A 22,249-nucleotide genomic window follows, 5' to 3' on the forward strand; every position below is an offset into this window, starting at 1 on the left:
TAGTGTCCAAACCAATTAATTAGGGCTAGCATGTAATTAAAAGGCTGCCAAAAACCATCAGAGATAGCACAGATGGAAAAATCTACTTCAACTGAACGACAACGAATTTAGGAAACACCAATGAAAATTTAAACAGACGGATCATGTATATAATCACTACATGACCAATGTAGAAAATTCATGAAAATGCGTGTACGCGGAATACAGTAATGTTTTTGTAGATGATGTTTCACGGATTATTAATTAAAACAAACTAAACTGAAGTATAATGTATTTCGGGACAAATTAAATCAGTAGAAAGACTAAATTAGAACAATACATAGACTGACGGTAATTTCCTTTCGGGGGATATAGGAACGATACATAGACTGACGGTAATTTCCTTTCGGGGGAAATAGGAACGATAGATAGACTGAAGTTAATGTCATTTGGATTTAGATTAAAACAATTATTAAAGAGATGTAGATATCATTTCAGGATAAACTGGAACAATACTGATATAGATGTCATTTCGGAGTTAATTAAAGCAATTCTATAGTTATTGTAGATGACATGTCGCGACAAATTTGAAGATTATTTAGGACGAGGTAGATAACATCTCGGGGTAAATTAAAAATTTAGACTGATGTACATTAGAGCAATTTGAATTAAGTAGATGACATTTCAGGGCAAATTAGAACAATACTTTAACTGAAGTAGTTGGTATTTTTTTTAATGCGTTTATTTAAGGTCGCCGCCGGAAAGCCCATATGGGCGACCGTATACTCAAGTCGGGCCATCCTAGAGCGTCCCGCCGAGATTTTTTCGTCGATTTTTTTCCAGCTTTAATTCGTGGAGGAAGACCCCAGGTGCCCCTCCGGGCATTATTTCAGGCACGAGCGGGCACCTGGGTAGAACCAACGACCTTCCGTAAGCCAGCTGGATGGCTTCCTCACATGAAAGATTTCGACCCGAGTGAGGATCGAACCTACCAAGTTGGTATTTCGGGCAATTCGAACATAAGTTAAACGTCAGAAGAGGACCGAAAAGAGCAGATATTCAGATCAAAATGGGCTCGATTCGGCGGCCAGTATTAATATACTATATATATATTTGTATATATGGAGTTCTTTAACTTACCGTTAAGATCGAACTTATCAGATGGAATTGGTTCAATGGAGTATTCTTCTGTACACCAGCTGAGCCACGCCCCAATTTCCTCTTTTGTCCACGTTTGAGGGTGCTTTGCTGTAAATATAATTGATTCATTGATAAACAACCATGTCCCTTGACCACCCATCAATATGAAAATGTGAACTAATTACATTTTATAGTGCCAAGAAAAAAGCACGTGACCTTAGTACTGAACACACTCATCTTTTGCTCGATTAGGTAAGTTATTGAGTAACAGTTTTTGCTGTTATCCAATCAAATATGACGAGATTAACGCACAGAGTAGTCGTCACTTTACAAGCTACATAAGGTATATTAAAATAAAGAAAACCATCAGTTCCCAGAACATTCGAGCACAATTTTCTTCATAGCTGCGACAACAACAAAACATCAGTTTTATCTTATTGTTTACAGAAATATAATAAATAATAAATATTGTAGATTAACTATTGCCAATGTATCGAACAGTCTTTCTGACACATTTTCGTAAATTTATAATAAGGTGGTACGTAACACGCTGATGTTTCTGTCGTTTTCCAATAGATATGAAATAACCTGGAAATTAATTCTTCCTAATAATTTTATGTTTCTCTTCCAATATAAAGTTATATTAGATACAAGGATATAGCATATGAGATTTATTAAAGACAAAGGAAAACAATATGAGGTTAATATTAGATTATCCTATTTTAAAGAGTTACCACAATACAATAGGCCTTTTTCGAAAATCTGTAAATATCACAAGAAATTTTTAAAAGTAGATTTTTGGCGTTTTACGAAATACAACCTTATTTACACTATGAGAAATGTTTAATTATGAATCGTTATATTCGGTTTCATAAATGTTATAATTATCAATTTCGAGATTATTATTTACACATGTCCGTTTTCTTCATTTCGGTTGTTTTGATATGAAGATCTGTATGCCAATCGTTTATAATATGTTTCGTAGAATTTAGTTTTTTTTCTTTATCTAAATGGTAACTCTAAAATATATATATTATAGAGTCATCATTTTAAGAATAAACTAGGAAGCGGTCATAAATCCTTTAACTGGCGATTATTGCTAGAAAACTACAGACCGGTAGATTTTACAAAACAAGTTTCTGAGTAATGTGCAATGTCAAGGCCATGTTTGATTTTTAAAAAAAAATATTATGGTCAGTTGAAACAAGTCAGTTAGTCATAGTTTTGGTAATTCAAGCCAATATTCATGGACCAAATTAACTGTCATAGCTTAAACTTGCAGAAGACCGTGTATGGATCACCGACAGGCAATGCAACGTCGCATGGCAACGCTTCAAGCAAAAATTGCTTACATTGGGCGCAGCTATGACTTTTTTTGTATTTTTTACCATTAGTCTACTCACTATATTTACGCCTTTTGTTGTTTTGCAGAAAGATCAATAGATCTGTCGATCTAAGTAAATATTTAACAGAATTTACGTATATGTATCTAAAAGTCTTATACAAAGCTTGATCAAGTGGACACAAAAACCTTGGTCCGATCGTGTTGAAACTTTTTCGAAAGAACTTAAAAATTTCGTATGTGTTTTGAGGAGATGCCGTTTAAAGGATTGTTTCCTTTCAATTATTGTGGTCATCTCTTTTAACTATGATACATTACAATTGTACGTTATATTGTAGTTAACAAAATATTGGTAGCAGTAAAGGAATTCATAAAAAAACCCCCATAAAACCTGAATCAGACAAAAAAGCGGCATGACATTGTATTTTTTATTTCGATGGTTTCCAATTGATTCTCTAAGCCTAGTCAGATATGATTCCCTATAAAAAACATAAAGATTATAAATTTAAGAATAAGGTTAGATATCTCTCTTAGAAGTAGGAATGCAAAGACGATATTAACAGAAAACAAGCTAATTTCCTTATTTCCTAACGCCACAATCTACACATTTTTTTACTAAACTAGACTGACGTTACCAAATTTCGAAGTTTGTTGAACTCGTTCAGAAAATACTATTATGTTCATATGATAATTTTATCCAACATTATTGAATCTATCCTCATTCAATATCCTGATTTTATTACATACTAATTTAATTCTTTATGTCTGCTGAAAATACAATCATTTCGACAGAATTACGAAAAAACGAGTCCGTATTAAAAACTTCTTAATCATCAACAAGCTTCTGTATTTTGTCAAGCATAATGGTGGACCACTTGCGTGTATTACGTTCGTATATTTATGTGTTTCCGGAACTTGTCGAACAATGATCGGAAAAAAGCAACAAATTTTTTATTTTTATATCTGTAAAATATGCCATTACATTGCGATGTAAATGGACTAAACTGCAAATAAAATGTTTTGTTTGTGTGTTTGTTTGTTTCATTTTACGCCTTTTCCTAACAGTATTTCAGTCATATAGGCGGGTAGTTTCCTAACCATCGTTCCTGGAGAGTTACACCAGTACTAGACTACCTTCCTCCGTGCTAAACTACCAAAACATCTCCCAGGGATCGAACCCACGCCAGAGAGGTTACTGGATTAGAAGTCATCGACTCTAACCCCTCGACCACGGAGGCGGTGCAAATAAAATGGGATTACATTAAAAATGCATATTAATTCACAATAAAACTAAGCTCCACCTCAGAATAATATACCAGTTCTCGGCACATGTATTATACCTCAATGTAAAACTCCCATAGACCCATATGTTCAGCCGCAGAGAATATTACCCGGGTGATATTTCCCATATCTAACTAGGGCAAATTACTCCTACAAGTATTATACTAGTTAAATCATATGGACTGATAATTCTTTTTTTTAATTTAGCAACACTTTTAGTTACAAAAGACATTTTTTAACGTTTTTTTTTCTTCAAATACTTCTTTACACTGTGTAAATATTTTGTATTATAGTTTTAAGATTTTTCGTAAACAGTTAATACTCGAGATACATACTCCATGTATTCTGTTTGTGACAATAGTCGGTGTTTGATATTTTTCTTGCAATTTACATGTCAATCGTTTTTTTCCGACAGAAAAATACGAAAACTATCATTTTTTTCAAGCCCTTTTTTATTTTACTAGCATATGAATTTACAGGCGAAATCACATCATCATAAGCTCGCAAATCATTCATAATAGGTGCGTGAGAATGACATTTTATAGTATGCGACTTGTATTTGCACGGGTTTGTGAGAGGATTTTTTCTATCATCGGAGCAAACTGCAGAAAATCTTGTCCACTATCCACAATCCACACCGACAGTCATAGTGCACCACAATGTTAACGTTGATAACGAAATCATGGTATCACATATCCGTGCCGCTTTTGCGACTTCGTATAAAATATATTTAAATTTTAATTCCAGCGACTTTAATGTTAAGACAGCGGCTTTAATGTTAAGACAAAATAACCGAGTCCTAAAGAGTATAATCCTACTATTCCATTGTTTTAACGTAATAAAAAAAAACATAATAAATAATCGTGTCCATTATAACTTCCATGACTGTAATATAATTATATTATATTTACCAAGACTAGCTGGATGGACTATTGAACACCTTTGCCATGGTAATGAACCAGCCATCTTAATCTGAAAACATTAAATACAACTGTATATGCAAAGTCATACTGAAAGTCTATATGAAGCAAAATCAATTTCTTATGGTGGCAGATCTGTGCAATGTCGTATTTTCGTTCTGCTGGGCGCCAAGGTGAAAATACGAACATATGACAAACTGATGACTGTGTCCTACTTTCACTCCGCGGAGTGCATGACAGAAACACGATAACGCGACAAAGTCATCATTCTGTTGTATTTTCGTGTTTTCACCTGGCGCCCCGCGGAGTGAAAATACAAGAAAATAGTGATTTTATCGTGCTTTCGTATTTTCGCTCCGCAGGGCACCACGCGAAAACACGACAAAGTACCCACTTTGTCCTATTATCGTCTTTTCGCCTTGCGCCCCGCAGAGCGAAAATACAACAAAGTGGTGACTGTGTCGTGTTATCGTGTTTTTGCCTTGGCACCCCGCGGAATGAAAGCACGACAAAATGTTGACTTTGTCGTACTTTCGTGTTTTCGTCTGTCGACCACGTGGAGCAAAAATACGAAATGGCATGAATCAGCCACCATTATTTCTTTATCATATTTAACAATGCACACATCTTGAAGACGGTAAAATAATCTATATAATTGCGGGATAATGACAAGCTGTCTCTGAGTGCTCAAGCAAACAATTCAGACATTATTTTTGAAAAGGCGTGATTAAATTTACGGTTTGATTCACATTCTGTATTAAATCGATTTCTTTGCGTGCTATTGTATTTCTTCTATGTGGTATGATAATTATGTGTGTCTACTGGACAAAACTCATAATTGTGCAGTAAGAAAGCAGATATTCTTAAAACTAGTAATTTATTTGACAAAGTATTTGTTTCATTTAGTTTGTAACTATAGAGACAACAAACAGAAAATTTGTGACCAAGTCTTAATTTCATAATCTATAACAAAACATTAACAGTTGGTGTTGTTTACTTGTTCACAAATCATTTTCACTACATTTGAAGGTCTACCAAAGATATTTATATTTTGTTGATTACTAATACATGGGCAATGGGATGTTACAAACTCTCGTTGGACTACTTGTTGCAATCTCAACTATTTCAGAAATACTTTAAAAAATACCAAACAAGTTGAAATTATAAGAATCAAAAACATACAAATGATTCGTTTTGGAATATACTATATAGAAACCATAATAAAAGTGCTTTGTCACCGCACTTTAAATTCACTTGACCAACTGCTTTACGCGAGTTATAACATCTACAAAAGACTAGAAAGGAATTATACACACGGGACCAGGTCTTGAGAATTAGCCATTTCATTTGATGCTCATTCTTCATCTAATATAAGGCCTAACCTGTGTCTATACAAGGAAATGTTTGTTATAATATTATATTTACTTCAGCGCTTATTACGATAAATATGGGTTTGTTACCCATTCATGGAAAAATGTTAACATGGTTTAAATGGTTACATATCATCATGTAGGACCTTGTAAAAATATAATTTTAGTACATATTTTGTACATGTTTAACAATCTTTCCCACATAGGTAAATTGTCACGGTAGTTGTGCCGCCTGTAACTAAACTTTACAATCTTACAACATAGATTTCAGCACCAGAAATCAAGTCATGAGACTACATTTGTCAGAAACTGTATATATAACGTTTGACCAGCACTGCTCTCATAAATGTTGATGCACGTCGAAAATCATATTTGCTTTTCGTTCTTCAAATGCCGGTAATATGTCAGAGAGAGACAAGTAGCGTGAAGTCAACGATTAGCTATGTAGTCCATACACAAATATACCACGATCATTTGTGGGTATCTTTCAACCTGGTGCCTACTAGTCCAACTAATTAGACTTGTCAAAGAGACACCGAGATAATTTTGGACGGGCGCTGTCTTTTTCCAAGTCCAACCACGAACTGCATTTTTATGCACGGACGCTTCCCAATTAGAAGTTGTTGGGAGCGAAAACTAAAAAAGTTTTAAAGATACGGCCTACATTACCTGAAAGAGAAACGTTTTTTATGCAAGGTTCCAAGTTATCATACTTCAAAGTCGAACACAAGTCTAAATATTCCACTTTAACTTTTTAAATCGTTGAAAATTATTGAAAGCGGCCATATTAGAAAATGACGTAAGCGGTGACATGGTAAAATTGTAAATTTCCATGGTGTAACACAGGTATCGGCGGCAATCGATTGTATTTGTCAAGCTTTATTCCCTGCGGTCTGGAGACCGCAGGGTATTGGTACGCGTTTAACTTTTGAGGCATGGAGGAGCACGTGACCTGTTTTCGGTACATGGAGGAGCATGTGATCTGTAAACCGTACATGATTGGTTAATTGACCTTTTCGAAAACCTAGCTAAATACCGTTTGCCGGTACGTTACGGATTTACCTCCGAATTACACCTCATTAAGAAAAAAAAATAAAAAACGTGATATTTCTAATTTTCTATAATTATTTACCGTTTAAGGTAGAAAAACTTAAATGATGTGTTTGAAAATTATCAATGTTTCTTTAATTTTTACAAACAATAAATTGTTTATACTGAAAATCTACAAGATTAAAATATACGTAGTGGCATCTAATAAACAGAGATATTTTCTGCGTAAACTTGTGTGTTTTCAACGGTCACCAGTCACCAAAGACCTTCTTCTATATTGATCGATTATTGTCAACTATATTCATGATGCAAACGTTTATTTATCCCCCAAACAATGTTGAAAATAGTTACATGAAATATCTTTGTATCAGTAAAAATGTTCCCAGCAGGAAACCATTTTACTTGTTATAAAATTTGTTTAAGTTATTTATATGAATTATTGCAGGAATAACTCTCTTATTCACATACGAATATTTCAGCATTAAAAATAAAATGTGAAAAGGAAATTCTAATAACCTTACTTAGAAATTAAATAGTTTATGATGTCCGACGTCAGATCATACTGCATTTTAAAAGTCCATTTAAATTGTCAAATTAGAAATTGTAAAGTTGGATTTTTTAACATCTTTGATCATTAGGTGAAATTTCTGAACTGCCTTTTTATTTTATAACCCTGCCATGATTTCGCACATATGAAAATACAATGTAATTGTAGGTACATCTTAATGAATTATAATTATACTATACATGATGAAGCAAAGAAGAATTTCAATTTATATTAAACTCCATATCAATATCTAGTTTATTATCTTAAAAAAAATTGAGGACAGTTGTGTAGGGGAAGAAGTTCAAAACAACCAAAAATAACTTTAAATTCTGAGAAAAAAATCTTAAAATTTCAAACTATAAAATGGAATTTCAGACAGTCCTCGGTAAAATGCAATTGTCGCACAGATTTGACGGGGTTTATGATAAAAACACAGCAAGCGGAAATTTAGTGACCCTTATTTAGACGTAAAATAGCATAACAATGTAAGACAGATGGGAGAAATGTTAGAACAACTGTCGCAAAAGGACACCAAAACTTCTGACCCATTTAAAATTCCATGTTATCTAGTTCTCGCTCTTCATTGAACGGCACCTCGAATGTGTGACTGTCACATTGAAAGTTCCATGATAACCGCCGTATTTTGAACACATCTGTGGGTATTGATAAAAATTTCAACATTATTATGTTTAAGTGATCAATTCTGTTTAAACCAGCGGAAGGGAGCACTTGCACCTACCAGAGCCGTATTTAGCACTCATGTGTATTTATGTTTCGAATTTGCAGTTTCAGGCGGGGTTTTTTTTGGTGTTTTGGTGTTTTGGGGATAAGTTTTTTCTGTTTTCTTTACATTTCTTTGCTTGCTTGCCGAACCTTGTATTGATAATCATTATCTGTTTGTTACGGTTCGGTATACATGTATACAATATGATAAACAAGATGAACAAGGAAAGGCGGCGTTCAATGAACACAACCCCCAGACGACCCAGGAACAAGAACCATTGGCAAGGAGCCCAGAAGGATCCTAAACAAAAACGGGACAGGGTGCAAGGGAGAGCACGGTCAGGCTTATCATTCAAATGTAACTGAGAAGGAAATCAAAGAAAATATATAAATGAATGATGAATAGGACCACTTAGTAAACGGGCACAGGGGAAGGGGAAAGGAAATTCAGGGGAGGGGGAGGGGGCGAAATCAAGAAATAAAACTAGGGGCAAAGGGAAGATACTTACCATAGACAAGAAAACAATAAGGGACACAAACAAAAGTGTCACCAAAACAGTATGAAACAACAAGACATACACCTTATACATGTATAAGTCTCTTGATCTGTTCATTTGAAAATTCTTATCTTCTCAATGACTTTTTTTAATATCCTCTACATAAAATTTATTTCAATTAAAATATCTGACCCTTCCCTTACAGCATATGACTGGATCACAATAAAGTTCCTTTTTAGTAAATTAATAAAGTTTATTTTATCCGAGAGTGACATTTGGCAGTCATTAGCAGTAAACAACAACGCAAACCAACTATTGATAAATGTTGAGTATTTAAAAATATTAAACAACAGTACATGTACGGAGCCTATTTGCTACCATTGCATGATACTTTTCAATAGTATTTAATAATGCACACATTTATTAAAAAAATAATGTATAGATATATTTCCCCTGATTATTTTTTAAATTTAATCTTCATGCGTAACCCACACATACCTGCTAGACACACTGGTAGCTACTACCAGCTTTCACGGAATCGATTTTTTACAATGACGTCATAACATGTCCTCCAAAGATAGAGTAGACAGTACAAATTTGAAATAAATCGCATGTATGCGTTAAGACAGGTACAATCTAATGTTTTTTCTAGGAGAAGTTAGTACTAGAATTTATATTCTATTGATCTGTAGAGGACATTGAAGTTACTTTCAGGTTTAAGCAGTAAAAATCAGTCCAAACTATCGATAGTGTTGCCGGTAGATTTTCCGTGCGTAAAAATGACAGTTAAAACAAGTTTGCTTCTTTAAAAAGAAGCCTGCGAGAGGTCTTTTTGCTGCTGTGGAAAAATTGTTCAATTCGAAAATATTTGGGGATATTTTTGCATAACAGACACAATGAATGTTTATAAATTACAATTATTAAACAAAATATAATTTATTATATAGTTTGTTTATAAAGTTTGTTTTACATTTCATCTTTTTTAATGTTTTAAGGGATTATATGCCGGAGAAATGGACTTTTTTCTTGGCGCATTAGGGATACTTTTTCTACAAAAAAAATTGTAAAATTACTTAATGTAAATTAAATTATATATATCATTTACATTTGTATTTTAAATTCAGTTCCCTTTGTAGAAAAAAATATATATATTAAAAGTATTTTCAAAATAAAAGTTTCTTGTAAAGTTCAATAAGCAAATTTTCGGTCACTGTTTTGTAAAATATAAGGAAGCATTTCCTCTACATTTTCCAAAACGAGTATAAAGTATGTTAATCAAACAAGTTTACATAAAAAATGTTGATATCATTTGATTGGAATAAACAGTAAATACTATTATATACTGTTATACTGTTATATACTGTTTATTGGAATAAACAGTATATAAAGCTGCATGCCTCCAACCACAATATTAAAAGAAAATCAAACTTGAGATAAAATTTGTGCCATTTGCGCCAAAAAATTTCCCTTTGCGTTATTTAGATATACCGGTTCAATACATGTTTCACTCGGTCATATAATATGTTTGTTTGTTTCATTGTACGCCTTTTCCCAACAGTATTTTAGTCATATAGGCGGGTAGTTTCCTAACCATCGTTCCTGGAGAGTTACACCAGTACTAGACAACCTTCCTCCGCGCTAAACTAACAAAAAAAAGGATCTACCGGGTTTCGAACCCACGCCAGAAAGTTTACTGGATTAAAAGTCATCGACTCTAACCCCTCGACCAGAGGCGGTATATATAGTGCAAGGTGATATTGTAGCTATAATGTTCACTGTAACTATTTATCAGAACACGAAATAGTAAAACGTTATTCAAAAAATAATACGGTAATCGATTTATACAGTTACGGAATGAAGCATCCATGCACGTAGTGTTAAGTAACGTTAATGATATTTTCCGATTTTTCTATGTACCGATTTGTTCACTTCGATGTTAATTTTTCGTTTAAGTAAAGCCGTGTTTTGAAACGGGGCATGCGCAAAACATTTTTTTGTAGACTGCTCCTAATGATTTTACGCTTAAAATTAGATTCATTCACTGCAATCAGATACGCAAAAATGGATGCCGCCAGCAATCAGTCTGAACACTATGGAGAGGTCTGATGACCTCTCCAATTAGGCGTAACGGTTTGACAGTAATAAAAAAAAGTCTGTAAAATGGGTCAAACCGTTCACGCCAAATTAATAAGGCTAGGTGCCTACCAGAAATGGATGCTGTTCTGAATATCACATATTCACAGAATATGACTTAATACTTAACATGAAGATTTTTAATGTAAGAGCAAATTTCAGTATACCTATTAAAATTACATCTAGTGTAATGAATAAATGAAATAACGTTTTCGGTACACAATACTTTTCCATGTATTTGTAGATGAAATGTTGATTTTGATTTGAAAAAAAAAATGGATTGGATTTGAATAACCACTAAATGTATCTTTTAAGACTTTAGTGAGACGACATTTATTTCGAAACACAAACTAAAACAGGGGAAATAATAACAATAACTAACAACTTGTGGACACGTAGGTTGACGCACAACTCTTTCTATCCTCCTTACCAGTATGGGGATGCATAAAGGTCTTACAGCGGCCGTCTGTCCAACGATCCGTCTTTCCGTCCCGGCTTTTGAGTCCCGGCTTTTGAGTAAAGGCGTTCCTTTGGAATACTAGTAGCTATCCCCCATTATTCTTTTTTGTAACACGATTTTCTTTATTCTGTTACTCACTTCTAGGCCAGGTCGTCTGTCTGTTCGTCAGTCACAAAACTTATCCGGACTAATCCTCAAAACTACGGAATTGTAGGGCCTTTTACATCTCAGTTATTTTTGTCAGACTTATGGTCCTTTAATGTTTTTTTTTTTGGCCGGGTTGCACAGGTGCAAAGCCGTGTTATAGTATGGTGAATGTCGGGCGGCGGGGAAAAAGATCTCAGCAACTACTTATCACAGCCTTTTGATATTTTGGTATACAGCATTTACACTTTGGCCCATTCCGTGGGATTCGATTTCAGGGATGTCACTTTTCAACTTCCTGTTTATCGACTTAGTTAAATTTTCGACATTAATGGTCAATGGTAGAACATCACAGCCTCATGATATTTGGTACATGTATACAAATGCAACCCGACCATTTCTGTTTTTGACCAATTTTTAAAGTTTGTGCGGACTACTTTTTGTAATTTTGATGCAATTTTGCCCAAACTTTACAGGATTGACCAGTACCTCAAGTACTTGCGCATATTACACGGGTTTTCTGGTTGAATGAGTTTTGGTTGAGTTATGGCCATTGAATAATTTGTTTTGTCCCACTCTTGTGAAGCCTATGACTGTAACTGATATACGAGGATTGATAAAAAAGTTCTTGACCCGATGTACTTCCGGTAGTCTAAGAACCCAACTAATCGTAGTCTTACTTTTCAATATAATCGCCCTCTACATCAATGCACTTTGCCCACCTGTGCTCCAACTTGTCTAACCCTTCAAAATAGAACTCTCTATTTTGGTCCTCAAAGAAGACATTGACCGCCCCCATAACATCTTCATTGCTTCCAAAACGAAGCTTGGTTTTTTAGTTTCGGAAACAGGTAGAAGTCAGAGGGGGCCAAGTCCGAAGAATATGGGGATGGGGAAGAATTTCAAACCCCGCAGTCAGTTGCAGCAGCCATCGCTACGTGGGATGTGGGAGCTGGCGCATTGTCATGCAGGAGCAGAACGCTTTGAGTCAGTTTGCCCCTCCTTTTACGCGCGATTTCTTGACGCAGACGTCTGCATAGTACGTACCGTTTATGGTTCGACCTTGCTCAAGATAGTCAATCATGAGTATTCCCTGACTATCCCAAAAAATTGAAGCCATTATCTTCCCTGCCGATGGCACCCTCTTGAATTTCTTGGGAGGGGTGAGCCAAGGTGCTTCCACTGCATGCTCTGTTTTTGGATTCTGGATCGAAGTGATGGACCCATGTTTCATCCTGAGTTACGATCCGGTAGATAAAATCAGGTTCATCCTCGAAGCGAGACAAAAGATGTCAAGCCTGGTCCGTTTCTGGTCGTCTGTCAACTGTCTGGGGACCCATTCAAAATTGCCTAAACTGAACCAAACTTTATACCTACTTCCCTAGCAATGCTTCTCAGGTCTCGCCTTCTGTCGCACATGACCAGATCGTGCACAGCTTCGGCAGTTTCATCGTTTGTGGCCTCTTTTGGTCGCCCAAACCGCTTATCATCTCCAATGCTCTCCCTGCCCCTCTGAAATTCAGCAGCCTATTTTTTCACAGTGCTAGAGGAAGGGACTCCTTTCCAAGTGTATCCATGAAGTCTTCATGGATTTCCTTAGGGGACATCCCTTTCTTACAGAGGTACTTAATGACGGCTCTAATATCAACTTTCTCCATTTGGTCTAAATGACACACCCTTCTACTGATCAAAGTGTGTTTTTTGTTACTTAATCTGTGTAAAATCGAATGTATATCTGACAGTAATCTTCAATAAGATATCGGTATCGACATATCTTGTGAAAATGTCAGTGTAGTGGATGAAGTATATCGGGCCGAGAACTTTTTGATCATACCTCGTATGCTACAAAGTAGCGACGACTGATAGGATTGACTTCTCCGTCGTCTGTTTGTCTGTCTGTCTGTCACAAGTCTTATCTAGACTACTACTTAAAATACTTTAAATTTTATCCAAACTTTACAAGGTATGATAAGTTCAATATTTTTGTCCCTTGAGTTCTGGCCTTTAATAATTTTTTATCTTTTAAAAACTTTTCTTCTACTACTTATGCATTTTGAGTTAAACTTAACAGGGCGAATCGGAACCTCAAGTACTTGTACATATTCAGAGGGTTTTCCGGTTGAATGATTTTTGGCTGATTTATTGCTCTTGAAATAAAAAGAAACATTTTGGTCTGTTCAGTAGCTGGCAACATGCTACAAAGTAAGTGTGGCATATAGGGAACAAACTGTACAACTGCTTAATTAGCTATCATCAGGCTAGGGAACAATTGTACAACTGCTTAATTAGCAACTCCTTTAAGGGCGTTTCCCAGCACTCCATTCTCCATTCGAGCTAAGTCTAACAAAGCTTGTCCATAACAGAAGTAGGCATCTGCACAAAGTTGCAGCACTTTGAAATAAATTTTGATGGAAAAACTCGAGGCAAAATAGTGATTTTTTGGCAATTTTGAGATGTCCCCTCGTTGCCATGGTAACAGGAAATTTAAGACTGAGCATGTCGTTACAAAGGCAATGGTCCAGTCAACATCTGTGCCAAGTTTGATTAGTATTGAAGCATTGTTCATAGTTTCATAGCAGTTTGAACTTGTAACAGGAGGCTTTTCAGTGAAAACGGCCATTTTTCACAATATGCTCATGGGGGAAAGGGTTTAATATCTATCATCAGGCTAGGGAACAAACTGTACAACTGCTTATTTAGCTATCATCAGGCTAGGGAACAATTGTACAACTGCTTATTTAGCTATCATCAGGCTAGGGAACAATTGTACAACTGCTTAATTAGCTATCATCAGGCTAGGGAACAAATTGTACAACTGCTTAATTAGCTTATCACCAGGCTAGGGAAACAAACTGTACAACTGCTTAATTAGCTATCATCAGGCTAGGGAACAAATTGTACAACTGCTTATTTAGCTATCATCAGGCTAGGGAACAATTGTACAACTGCTTAATTAGCTATCATCAGGCTAGGGAACAAATTGTACAACTGCTTAATTAGCTATCACCAGGCTAGGGAACAAAACTGTACAACTGCTTAATTAGCTATCATCAGGCTAGGGAACAAATTGTACAACTGCTTAATTAGCTATCATCAGGCTAGGGAACAAATTGTACAACTGCTTAATTAGCTGTCATCAGGCTAGGGAACAAACTGTACAACTGCTTAATTAGCTGTCATCAGGCTAGGGAACAAACTGTACAACTGCTTAATTAGCTATCATCAAGCTAGGGAACAAATTGTACAACAGCTTAATTAGCTATCATCAGGCTAGGGAACAAACTGTACAACAGCTTAATTAGCTATCATCACGCTAGGGAACAAACTGTACAACAGCTTAATTAGCTATCATCAGGCTAGGGAACAAACTGTACAACAGCTTAATTAGCTATCATCAGGCTAGGGAACAAACAGTACAACAGCTTAATTAGCTATCATCAGGCTAGGAAACAAACTGTACAACTGCTTAATTAGCTTTCATCAGGCTAGGAAACAAACTGTACAACTGCTTAATTAGCTATCATCAGGCTAGGAAACAAACTGTACAACTGCTTATTTAGCTATCATCAGGCTAGGGAACAATTGTACAACTGCTTAATTAGCTTTCATCAGGCTAGGAAACAAACTGTACAACTGCTTAATTAGCTTTCATCAGGCTAGGAAACAAACTGTACAACTGCTTAATTAGCTTTCATCAGGCTAGGAAACAAACTGTACAACTGCTTAATTAGCTATCACCAGGCGACGCATGTTATCACTGACCACTCTTTTTAAGGCGTGCATTTTTCTTTATTTTCTCAAGTTTCAACGATGTAAAAACGCATCATTATGACAAACTGTGTCGTTCTCTCGATTTAGTAGAAGAGTGCTGTCCATGCAAGCTCTGTCTCACCGTAAAATAACAGTTAACATGTGTTCACGAGACACTTTCTTACAGTTAAATCGTGTCCACGAGACACTTCATAACAATAAAAAAGATAATTTGTAGGCTAGATGTTCTTATTGAGTAAAAACAAACAAACACTCAAATATCGCTAATATGTGGTTCTAATTAAGAAATGACAATAAACAAACCTCGCGAGATACTAACAAATGAAAACTAGAAAAAAAATCTTGATAAGTCGTCTCTACAAACAACAAATGCCTTCTACAACCTCAAGTGATTTCTACAAACCACACTGACCTCTACAAACCAGACTGATCTCTACAAACCACACTGATCTCTACAAACCACACTGATCTCTACAAACCACACTGATCTCTACAAACCACACTGATCTCTACAAACCACACTGATCTCTACAAACCACACTGACCTCTACAAACCACACTGATCTCTACAAACCACACTGAGCTCTACAAACCACACTGACCTCTACAAACCACACTGATCTCTACAAACATATGTGAGCTCTACAAACATATGTGAGCTCTAAAAACACAAGTTTATGCCATAAGGTGCAGCCGAGACTGTCAGTAAGTCATGTATGGTAATGGTTTTTCTCCAGATTATATAAATCATCTTCCTAACTATATGACATAATATTTTAAACGTGAAGTAAAATGTGATATTATTTATGTAATACCTAAGGTACTGACAAGCCACGTGCTAGTTGTTATTTTAATATACATGTATTTCAATGACTGAAAAGTTTCAATTCTCAAAATTTTCACTGCCCCATCATGACAGTTTCACCCAGTTGGTTTCCTTTTGATATTGAGATTAAATGTTTTAGGTCAAATATGAAATATTCATTTTAATGTTTAAAATGATGCAGCTAAATTTAAACTCTTTGAAAAGCATTCTTGTCAAAACCCGATGAACATTGCGAATAATATGTTGCAGAATAAAAATGAAAATGGGTATCATTCTAATGAAAATATAGTTCTTTAAAGCTATATTCACAAAAGTAACGTTTTTAAGAACAGAATAGTATTTTTTGTGTGAATCATATAATATGACTGTAAAATGTAAAATAACTAAGATTTTAAGACTTTATTGTATTATATGAAACTGGAACGAGTATATCCTCATAAAACATATTTATAATGTAGGTATATAGTTGTTCATTTCGGGTTGTATAAGACAAAATATCTTTGAAAATTGCGTGCTTCAAAAGAATTTAAAAAAAGAGAGAAAAAAAGGAAATTTGAAAGATTTTGAATACATAGTTATAATAAATGGCAAATTCAATTAAACTCAATTAAACTGATAACAACATATTAGAAGTGATATACATACCATAAATTTCATGTTTAAAAGCAGGTTTCTGTTCTCGCCATATTTTAATTTTAATCCAAAATTGTTCCATTTCGATACAGAAGGAGAATAAATCTGTAAAATAATAACACAAGATTATCAACTTAAATAAATTACCGTAAATAAAACAGATGTAGTAATTCCTTGCCTTTGATAATTTAATTTACAATTTTACCAAAACAAGTCAAAATTAAACCACTAGAAGTTTTTGAACTTGTACAAAGAATGTGATAATATGCATTTGTTAAAATTGTAAGGAAAATCTGTTTCCTTGGTGACTGAAAAGTGTCATACTCAAAAATAATATAAACCACTGATCTTTCATACACAATGGTGACTGTAAAATGTTTGTATTATATAAGACAGGAAGAGTCACTCCTCACTACTCACGTGTATGTTCGTTTATTTACTCAAATCATCGCCGAAATTCAATTCTCATGCTTAAAGTAATTTTGGCCAGTACCATTTTTTATGAAGTGACCGCATTATAATTAAAGTTATCGCTTAGTTTAATTGTAAATTATAATTATCGGACATTGAGCATTGTGTTGGGTAGCACGTTTGTCGAACCTCACGTTTGTATTATGGACTACGGGATCTATAGTCACATGGCGAGTAGCGCTTACAGAGAAACTACTCTTGTATTGGAAAATACCATTTACTATATATAGCAAATCCGATATCATTCATAAAATATAGTACCATGTGAAAATAAACACCGTGCAGCGATTCTTTGTAACTATTTTAGTAATAAGAATTACGTTTCTAAGGAAAATGAAAATATATTGTGATAAATAAAATGTTTAAGATCACGATTTGTAAATACCATATACATATTTGGAATTTTTAAATTCTTTACAGGCATGCGCTTAAAAAATAAAAATACAATACCAGTTTTAAAGCGGAATTTATGACAAAATGTTACAAATGTGTGTAACAAGGACTAACCTTTTTTTAATTTAGAAAAAAATTCTCAGAGAATGAATTGTATTAGTAAAATGATAAAGTAGTTACGGGAAGTAAATCATAATGTACTAATACTTCATGTTGGTATTTGAGAAACTACATCGGTTTTATGTATATATACTACTCTATGATAAAACAGAGAATCTGTATTACAATAGTATACTAACAATTAACAATTCAAGAAAGCTACAAACATATAATTTATTCACACATGATTTTAAGTTTAAGAATTATGTTGATAGTATTTTGACTGTTTTATTTAGAGTACCCATATTTCGTGTAACATACGTATATGCCGCTTTTCTAATGACTTGCTCACTATTTGTTCATTTAATATATTATTTCATATACTATACAAAATGTAATTGCTTTTCATTTTTGTATTTTCTGATCGTAAGATCAGTAAATACATAGCTAACATCCACGGTCTAACACAAGATTTCCTGACAGTCCTAACAACGCAAAGTAGTTCTCACTCAAAACTGCTTAAAAACCAGCAATTTAAAAGAAAGAATAATTTTTAATGTATGCATTTAACGAATTACAGTGCATTAAAAGTTTAGATTAGTCAATAGAAATGTGAGGTTACAATCACAAATTTCGCGGATGAATATCTTTTTTACCCAATGAAAAATGTTCGGCTATTTCCGTAAAGCTTCGGATTATCATGAATATCATTTTAATCAATGAAAATGCTATTTTTAGCTATGTCGATTAATGAATACTCCAGAGCGTAGTACACAAATAAATCTGACTGCCGAGTAGTGGAAGATATACATGTCGGACTGTTTTGGCGAGAAGATTTTCGCTAAATTATTTTCATCAGTGTTAAACAACAGGTTTATCGTGAACAAAATACCTCGAAATTAATAAGGATTGCAAACACGAAATGGAAATTCTCAATTTAGAATTACATAATGTATTCGTTTTCATTCAAGGTACATATGTATTACTTCGCCGTGGTGCAGAGATAAGCGGTCTCGTTGAGGGTGTGAGAGGCCTATGGTTCAAATCCTAGTCGATATACATGTATCAATCTCAAACTGTTATAGACAGAAAATCAAAACGCTGTCGCTGCGTAAGATGAATTATAGTATATAAAAATAAACTTATATAGGAAAGTACATACAGATAGTCAGTATGATTTAGATTGCAAAGATCAGAAAATACCATAGAGCTGCAGCCCTTTGATTGTTGCTATATGTCACAGTCATATACTTGTTTAAACAATATACATGTTAATAGCACGGCTACGATGTTACCAATATACATGTAAATAGCACGGCTACGCTGTTAACAATATACATGTAAATAGCAGGGTTACGCTGTTAACAATATACATGTAAATAACACGGCTACGCTGTGAACAATATACATGTAAATAGCACGGCTACGATGTTAACAATATACATGTATATAGCAGGGTTACGATGTTAACAATATACATGTATATAGCACGGCTACGCTGTTAACAATATACATGTAAATAGCACGGCTACGCTATTAACAATATACATGTAAATAGCACGGCTACGATGTTACAAATATACATGTAAATAACACGGCTACGCTGTGAACAATATACATGTAAATAGCAAGGCTCCGATGTTACCAATATACATGTAAATAGCACGGCTACGCTATTAGCAACACACATGTATATAGCACGGCTCCGCTATTAACAATATACATGTCAATAGCACGGCTACGATGTTAACAATATACATGTTAATATCACGGCTAAACTATTAACAATATACATGTTAATAGCACGGCTACGCTATTAACATTATACATGTAAATAGCACGGCTACGCTATTAACAATATACATGTATATAGCACGGCTACGCTGTGAACAATATACATGTATATAGCATGGCTACGATGTGAACAATATACATGTTAATAGCAGGGTTACGCTATAACAATATACATGTAAATAGCACGGCTACGCTGTTAACAATATACATGTAAATAGCACGGCTACGCTGTTAACAATATACATGTATATAGCACGGCTACGCTGTTAACAATATACATGTATATAGCACGGCTACGCTATTAACAATATACATGTAAATAGCACGGCTACGCTGTTAACAATATACATGTAAATAGCATGGCTATGCTGTGAACAATATACATGTATATAGCACGGCTACGCTGTTAACAATATACATGTAAATAGCACGGCTACGCTGTTAATAATATACATGTAAATAGCATGGCTACGCTGTGAACAATATACATGTATATAGCACGGCTACGCTGTTAATAATATAGATGTTTATTGCACAGATGTATATCGCACGTCTACGCTATTAATGTGTTTATGGTCTTTACAAAAATTAATGTTTTATCTTTATCTTTAAAAGGTTACTTTTTTATATTTTTTCTATCAATTCATCTCTCAGAAAGACTTCTCCATTGATTCACATGCAATAGTTATTTATAAATAACAAGAAAGTATTGGAAACCAATATTTGAATGATGTACTGTATAATGTATAATTCGCCTGAATCCAAGTACAAACTTGAGGTTGCTGCATGCACGAAAATGTAAAGCGTGTCTTTCCATATTGTCTCTGTAATGTAGCAGTAGTTTTTGTATTTTCTGATCGCAAGATCAGGAAATACAAAGCTAACATCCACGGTCTAACACAAAATTTCCTAACAGACCTAACAACGCAAAGTAGTTCTCACTCAGAACTGCTTAAAAACCAGCAATTTAAAAGAAAGTATAATTTTTAATGTAGGCATTTAACGAATTACAGTGCATTAAAAGTTTAGAGTAGTCAATAGAAATATGATGTTACAATCACAAATTTCGCGGATGAATATCTTTTTTACCCAATGAAAAATGTTCGGCTATTTCCAATGAAAATGCTATTTTTAGCTATGTCGATTACCGAATACTCCAGAGCGTAGTACACAAATAAATCTGACTGTCGAGTAGTGGAATATATATACATGTCGTACTGTTTTGTCGAGAAGAGTTTCGCTAAATTATTTTCATCAGTGTTAAACAACAGGTTTATCTTGAACATTAGTAAGGATTACAAACACGAAATGGAAATTCTCAAATTAGAATTACAATGTATTTGTTTTTATTCAAGCTACATATGTATTACTTCACCGTGGTGCAGAGGTAGCGCGCTTGTTTAGGTTGTGAGAGGCCTAAGGTTCCAATCCTAGTCGAGGCAACTTTTTTTTTGAAGTGTCTTTTTTAAGGAAGTAGCCACGATATGCAAGGATAAAGTGTGGCTGTCATTAAAAATGAAAAATGATTTTTTGATGCAACTCTAGTCATGCAAAATTCCATATGTATCAATGTCAAACTAGACGCAGTCGCTGCGTTAGATTAATTATAGTATATAATCAAAGGGCTGCATGCTCTGTGGTATTTTCTGATCTTTCCTGTATAAGTTTATTTTTATATACTATTATTCATCTTACGCAGCGACTGCGTTTAACAGTTTGTGATTGATACATATGGAATTTTGCATGCCTAGAGTTGCATCAAAAATCATTTTTCATTTTTTATTACAGCCACACTTTATCCTTGCATATCGTGGCTACTTCCTTAAAACAAAACACTTCAAAAAAAATGTTGCCTCGACAAGGATTTTAACCTTAGGCCTCTCACACCCTAAACGAGCGCGCTACCTCTGCACTACAGTGAAGTAATACGTATGTAGCGTGAATAAAAACAAATATATTGTAATTCTAAAATTGAGAATTTTCATTTCGTATTTGTAATCCTTATTAATTTCGAGGTATTTTGTTCACGATAAACCTGTTGTTAAACACTGATGAAAATAATTTAGCGAAAATCTTCTCGCCAAAACAGTCCGACATGTTTATATTCTATTACTCGACAGTCAGATTTATTTGTGTACTACGCTCTGGAGTATTCGGTAATCGACATAGCTAAAAATAGCATTTTCATTGATTAAGCTTTACGGAAATAGTCGAACATTTTTCATTGGGTAAAAAAAGATATTCATCCGCGAAATTTGTGATTGTAACCTCATATTTCTATTGACTAATGTTAACTTTAAATGCACTGTAATTCGTTTAATGCATACATTAAAAATTATTCTTTCTTTTAAATTGCTGGTTTTTAAGCAGTTTTGAGTGAGAACTACTTTGCGTTGTTAGGTCTGTGAGGAAATTTTGTGTTAGACCGTGGATGTTAGCTATGTATTTACTGATCTTGCGATCAGAAAATACAAAAATAAACTTATACTGGAAAATACATACAGATAGTCAGTATGATTTAGATTGAAAAGATCAGAAAATACCACAGAGGTTGCAGCCCTTTGATTACCCTATATTATGACGTAAATGACCAAGATACGATGCATTAATGAGTCGGTTCCAAAACACATACACTCAGAGGCACTGATAACCCGACACTGACATTTTTCTGTATAA

General features: G+C 34.4%; 1 protein-coding gene across 2 annotated transcripts in view; it reads right to left on the reverse strand.

Annotated features, from left to right (window-relative positions):
- The window catches only part of LOC132743301 (uncharacterized), a 48,536-nt gene that overhangs the window by 16,544 nt on the left and 9,743 nt on the right, over positions 1 to 22,249 (reverse strand). For both annotated transcript variants that reach the window (XM_060731841.1, XM_060731840.1), the window contains exons 2-4: positions 16,829 to 16,921; positions 4,654 to 4,714; positions 1,120 to 1,227 (exon numbers count right to left, since the gene is read on the reverse strand). In XM_060731841.1, coding sequence (XP_060587824.1) covers positions 1,120 to 1,227; positions 4,654 to 4,714; positions 16,829 to 16,840 — 181 coding nt within the window. In that variant the 5' untranslated portion in view covers positions 16,841 to 16,921. The remainder of the gene's footprint in view (positions 1 to 1,119; positions 1,228 to 4,653; positions 4,715 to 16,828; positions 16,922 to 22,249) is intronic.

Source organism: Ruditapes philippinarum, unplaced genomic scaffold, assembly GCF_026571515.1.
Source record: "Ruditapes philippinarum isolate M1 unplaced genomic scaffold, ASM2657151v2 ctg547_1_1_1_1, whole genome shotgun sequence".
Taxonomy (NCBI): Eukaryota; Metazoa; Mollusca; class Bivalvia; order Venerida; family Veneridae; genus Ruditapes; species Ruditapes philippinarum.